Source organism: Telmatherina bonti (assembly GCF_933228915.1).
Source record: "Telmatherina bonti genome assembly, chromosome: 24".
In the NCBI taxonomy this organism is placed as follows: Eukaryota; Metazoa; Chordata; class Actinopteri; order Atheriniformes; family Telmatherinidae; genus Telmatherina; species Telmatherina bonti.
This window is the reverse complement of record NC_136633.1, coordinates 4,143,977-4,150,058: the sequence shown is the minus strand read 5'-3', so window position 1 is coordinate 4,150,058 and position 6,082 is coordinate 4,143,977. Positions and strand designations below refer to the sequence as shown.

At 53.3% G+C, this 6,082-nt stretch overlaps 1 protein-coding gene across 1 annotated transcript; it reads right to left on the bottom strand.

The window, feature by feature from the left end:
* Window positions 1–383: 383 nt before the first annotated feature.
* Window positions 384–5,991, bottom strand: LOC306773915 (dynein light chain Tctex-type 3-like). Its single transcript, XM_079263858.1, is given in 7 exon segments — window positions 384–647; window positions 3,077–3,154; window positions 3,245–3,257; window positions 3,259–3,369; window positions 3,615–3,635; window positions 3,637–3,657; window positions 5,811–5,991. Coding segments are annotated over 7 exon segments (345 nt in total). The 5' UTR covers window positions 5,838–5,991; the 3' UTR covers window positions 384–573.
* Between the last annotated feature and the right edge of the window lie 91 nt (window positions 5,992–6,082).

Genomic DNA, 6,082 nt, shown 5'->3' with positions numbered 1-6,082 from the left:
TTGCTGCTGCTGTTCCAGCTGTTTACAGATGTTGCTGCTGCTGTTCCAGCTGTTTACAGATGTGCTGCTGCTGTTCCAGCTGTTTACAGATGTTGCTGCTGCTGTTCCAGCTGTTTACAGATGTGCTGCTGCTGTTCCAGCTGTTTACAGATGTGCTGCTGCTGTTCCAGCTGTTTACAGATGTGCTGCTGCTGTTCCAGCTGTTTACAGATGTTGCTGCATCAGATTTTATTTTCCGCATGATAAAATATTGTTTCATCTGACATGAAGAAGAAAATAGGAGCTGAAGAGATTCTGGTCTTACTGACATGTTTAACAACACGTTGATTTTTCCTTTTTTCTGTTTTTAATCAGAAAAACTTGAGAACAGAAGAAATAAAAACTCAGAGGATAAATGTGTTTATTTCTGATAGAAAACGTCTCTCCATCCAGATCTGACCATGAACTGATCCATGTGACGTGAAGCGGACACGTTAAGACCACGCTGTGACATGCATGTGAAGGCTCCTCAGACATCCGTGGCCCTTGGTCGCCCCCTGCTGGTCAGAGGCGCACGCCGCACCTCCCCTCCGTCTACACGATGGCCACGGCGAACACACTGACCACACAGTACATGGTGCGGTTCTCCCACCTGACGGTGCAGCTTCCTGCAGACACACACAGCATGTTAGAGGTCCAGGCAGCTTTACGGACCCCACCAGCACCAAACTGGACCATCACAGACAGCGAGATCCCTTCAGTCTGGGACACGGAGGCAGAAAGTGGACCACACTACTGACCCGACCCAAACATGCTTCCCCCTGAGGGTCCAGACCCTCCAGACTGGCCGTCACAGTGGGAATCCCACACGCCAGGGATGCTCGTGGTGGACTTAGTCCAGGAGGAGTGGCTGACATTCCCCTGCAGCTGCTGCCTGGATCAGCTTTATGACGGAGAGAAGGTCGAATCCTTCTGCCGGTAACCTGGGAGGTCACGGTCCCCGAGTCACAACCGGTAACCTGGGAGGTCACGGTCCCCGGGTCACAACCGGTAACCTGGGAGGTCACGGTCCCCGAGTCACAACCGGTAACCTGGGAGGTCACGGTCCCCGGGTCACAACCGGTAACCTGGGAGGTCACGGTCCCCGAGTCACAACCGGTAACCTGGGAGGTCACGGTCCCCGAGTCACAACCGGTAACCTGGGAGGTCACGGTCCCCGGGTCACAACCGGTAACCTGGGAGGTCACGGTCCCCGAGTCACAACCGGTAACCTGGGAGGTCACGGTCCCCGGGTCACAACCGGTAACCTGGGAGGTCACGGTCCCCGAGTCACAACCGGTAACCTGGGAGGTCACGGTCCCCGGGTCACAACCGGTAACCTGGGAGGTCACGGTCCCCGAGTCACAACCGGTAACCTGGGAGGTCACGGTCCCCGGGTCACAACCGGTAACCTGGGAGGTCACGGTCCCCGGGTCACAACCGGTAACCTGGGAGGTCACGGTACCCGGGTCACAACCGGTAATCTGGGAGGTCACGGTCCCCGGGTCACAACCGGTAACCTGGGAGGTCACGGTCCCCGAGTCACAACCGGTAACCTGGGAGGTCACGGTCCCCCGGGTCACAACCGGTAACCTGGGAGGTCACGGTCCCCCGGGTCACAACCGGTAACCTGGGAGGTCACGGTACCCGGGTCACAACCGGTAACCTGGGAGGTCACGGTCCCCGAGTCACAACCGGTAACCTGGGAGGTCACGGTCCCCGGGTCACAACCGGTAACCTGGGAGGTCACGGTCCCCGGGTCACAACCGGTAACCTGGGAGGTCACGGTCCCCGGGTCACAACCGGTAACCTGGGAGGTCACGGTCCCCGAGTCACAACCGGTAACCTGGGAGGTCACGGTCCCGGGTCACAACCGGTAACCTGGGAGGTCCACGGTCCCCGAGTCACAACCGGTAACCTGGGAGGTCACGGTCCCCGGGTCACAACCGGTAACCTGGGAGGTCACGGTCCCCGAGTCACAACCGGTAACCTGGGAGGTCACGGTCCCCGAGTCACAACCGGTAACCTGGGAGGTCACGGTCCCCGAGTCACAACCGGTAACCTGGGAGGTCACGGTCCCCGGGTCACAACCGGTAACCTGGGAGGTCACGGTCCCCGAGTCACAACCGGTAACCTGGGAGGTCACGGTCCCCGGGTCACAACCGGTAACCTGGGAGGTCACGGTCCCCGAGTCACAACCGGTAACCTGGGAGGTCACGGGTCCCCGGGTCACAACCGGTAACCTGGGAGGTCACGGTCCCCGAGTCACAACCGGTAACCTGGGAGGTCACGGTCCCCGGGTCACAACCGGTAACCTGGGAGGTCACGGTCCCCGAGTCACAACCGGTAACCTGGGAGGTCACGGTCCCCGGGTCACAACCGGTAACCTGGGAGGTCACGGTCCCCGGGTCACAACCGGTAATCTGGGAGGTCACGGTCCCCGGGTCACAACCGGTAATCTGGGAGGTCACGGTCCCCGGGTCACAACCGGTAACCTGGGAGGTCACGGTCCCCGGGTCACAACCGGTAACCTGGGAGGTCACGGTCCCCGGGTCACAACCGGTAACCTGGGAGGTCACGGTCCCCGGGTCACAACCGGTAACCTGGGAGGTCACGGTCCCCGGGTCACAACCGGTAACCTGGGAGGTCACGGTCCCCGGGTCACAACCGGTAACCTGGGAGGTCACGGTCCCCGAGTCACAACCGGTAACCTGGGAGGTCACGGTCCCCGGGTCACAACCGGTAACCTGGGAGGTCACGGTCCCCGGGTCACAACCGGTAACCTGGGAGGTCACGGTCCCCGGGGTCACAACCGTAACCTGGGAGGTCACGGTCCCCGGGTCACAACCGGTAACCTGGGAGGTCACGGTCCCCGAGTCACAACCGGTAACCTGGGAGGTCACGGTCCCCGAGTCACAACCGGTAACCTGGGGAGGTCACGGTCCCCGAGTCACAACCGGTAACCTGGGAGGTCAGAACCGGATCAGGTGCTCTGGCGAATCGATCCAGGTGAAGACTGCCTTACTGTGAAGGTCTTTCATGTTTGGAGGAAACCTACCATCTGTGGTGGTGTCCCAGTAGCAGGAGTTAGCCGTGTGAAGTCCAGCGCCTGTTTTCTGCATCACAGCACACGTTACTATGGAAACAGACACTCGTGGTTATCACCTGCACTCCGTTACACCCCTCAAAAGCCCATCTGACCATCCACACACACGCAAACACACACCGATGAACTTGTAAGGTTTTCCCCAGTTTGACCAGCTGGGTGAGGCAGCGCTCCACGATGCCAGCGGTCCACTTGTTGACCTGGTTCTGGCTGTAGTCATCAGCGCCCACCACGCTCTCAATGCACTGAAACACAAAGGCTGCATTAGTCTGGAGTCATGCGGGGGCCACTGGGGGCCTGTAGCCGCAGGGACCCTAAAAATGAAGAGCAACACTGCAGCATCATCAGAGAGAATCATGTGAGACCACGAGGTTTGCTTCTTTCAGACACAGTCCGCCTGCTGACGTAGCTTTAAACGCACCGCAGCCAACAGGCAGGTGGCGAACATCCAGGTGAGAACAGGTCAGAAAATCATTTAGGTTGGCTGTACCTCTTTCACGATGCTGTCCGCGTTCTTCTGAGCTGAAGGTCCCCTGAACACAACACAGGCTGTTAGCATTAGCAGAAGGTCCCCTGAACACAATATCAACAGGGCTGTTAGCATTTACCATTAGCTGAAGGTTCCCTGAACACAACAACAGGCTGTTAGCATTTAGCATTAGCAAAAGGTCCCCTGAACACAACATCAACAAGGCTGTTAGCATTTAGCATTAGCAAAAGGTCCCCTGAACACATCAACAAGGCTGTTTGCATTTAGCATTAGCAGAAGGACCCTGAACACAACATCAACAAGGCTGTTAGCATTTAGCATTAGCAAAAGGTCCCCTGAACACATCAACAAGGCTGTTTGCATTTAGCATTAGCAGAAGGACCCTGAACACAACATCAACAAGGCTGTTAGCATTTAGCATTAGCAAAAGGTCCCCTAAACACAACATCAACAAGGCTGTTAGCATTTAGCATTAGCAAAAGGTCCCCTGAACACAACATCAACAAGGCTGTTAGCATTTAGCATTAGCAAAAGGTCCCCTGAACACAACATCAACAAGGCTGTTTGCATTTAGCATTACCAGAAGGTCCCCTGAACACAACATCAACAAGGCTGTTAGCATTTAGCATTAGTAGAAGGTCCCCTGAACACAACATCAACAAGGCTGTTAGCATTTAGCATTAGCAGAAGGTCCCCTGAACACATCAACAACAGGCTGTTAGCATTTAGCATTAGCAGAAGGTCCCCTGAACACAACATCAACAGGCTGTTTGCATTTAGCATTAGCAGAAGGTCCCCTGAACACAACATCAACAGGCTGTTTGCATTTAGCATTCGCAGAAGGTCCCCTGAACACAACATCAACAGGCTGTTTGCATTTAGCATTAGCAGAAGGTCCCCTGAACACAACATCAACAGGCTGTTTGCATTTAGCATTAGCAGAAGGTCCCCTGAACACAACATCAACAGGCTGTTTGCATTTAGCATTAGCAGAAGGTCCCCCTGAACACAACATCAACAGGCTGTTTGCATTTAGCATTAGCAAAAGGTCCCCTGAACACAACATCAACAAGGCTGTTAGCATTTAGCATTAGCAAAATGTCCCCTGAACACAACATCAACAGGCTGTTTGCATTTAGCATTAGCAGAAGGTCCCCTGAACACAACATCAACCGGCTGTTTGCATTTAGCATTAGCAGAAGGTCCCCTGAACACAACATCAACAGGCTGTTTGCATTTAGCATTAGCAAAAGGTCCCCTGAACACAACATCAACAAGGCTGTTAGCATTTAGCATTAGCAAAAGGTCCCCTGAACACAACATCAACAAGGCTGTTAGCATTTAGCATTAGCAAAATGTCCCCTGAACACAACATCAACAAGGCTGTTAGTATTTAGCATTAGCAAAAGGTCCCCTGAACACATCAACAGGCTGTTTGCATTTAGCATTAGCAAAAGGTCCCCTGAACACAACATCAACAGGCTGTTAGCATTTAGCATTACCAGAAGGTCCCCTGAACACAACATCAACAAGGCTGTTAGCATTTAGCATTAGTAGAAGGTCCCCTGAACACATCAACAAGGCTGTTAGCATTTAGCATTAGCAAAAGGTCCCCTGAACACATCAACAAGGCTGTTAGCATTTAGCATTAGCAAAAGGTCCCCTGAACACAACATCAACAGGCTGTTAGCATTTAGCATTACCAGAAGGTCCCCTGAACACAACATCAACAAGGCTGTTAGCATTTAGCATTAGTAGAAGGTCCCCTGAACACATCAACAAGGCTGTTAGCATTTAGCATTAGTAGAAGGTCCCCTGAACACATCAACAAGGCTGTTAGCATTTAGCATTAGTAGAAGGTCCCCTGAACACATCAACAAGGCTGTTTAGCATTTAGCATTAGCAGAAGGTCCCCTGAACACAACATCAACAGGCTGTTTGCATTTAGCATTAGCAGAAGGTCCCCTGAACACAACATCAATAGGCTGTTTGCATTTAGCATTTCCTCTAAGCTACCACAAAAACGTCAATATCCGGGCTATAAAATTAATTTTACTTATAACATAAAATGTGATTTTAGCATTTAAATCATGTGGAGATAAACAGACACATGCATGTACACAAGCTAACGCCCTGAGGGGCTGCTGCTGTTAGCTTCCTAGCTGCTAACAAAGAACTAGAAGTCCAGGAACGAACCTCGTTTCCGTTCTGGTATTCCTCCATCCCGGTCCTCTACCGCTGGTTCAGCCCTTCTGAGGTCTCCGTTCACGCGAGACTAAAAAGCAGAAACCAGCTCGATCACAGCAAATAAATAAATAAATAAAACAAAAGGGCTGGTCGGACTTCCGGTTAAACGTCAACATTCACGTCCGAAAAGAACGACTGACGGCGCCGCGGCTGCCTGGTGAGGGGCGACGCCTGCTGGACGGAATGGGGAGTGGCCCCCTGTGGTTTTACCAGGGGAATGA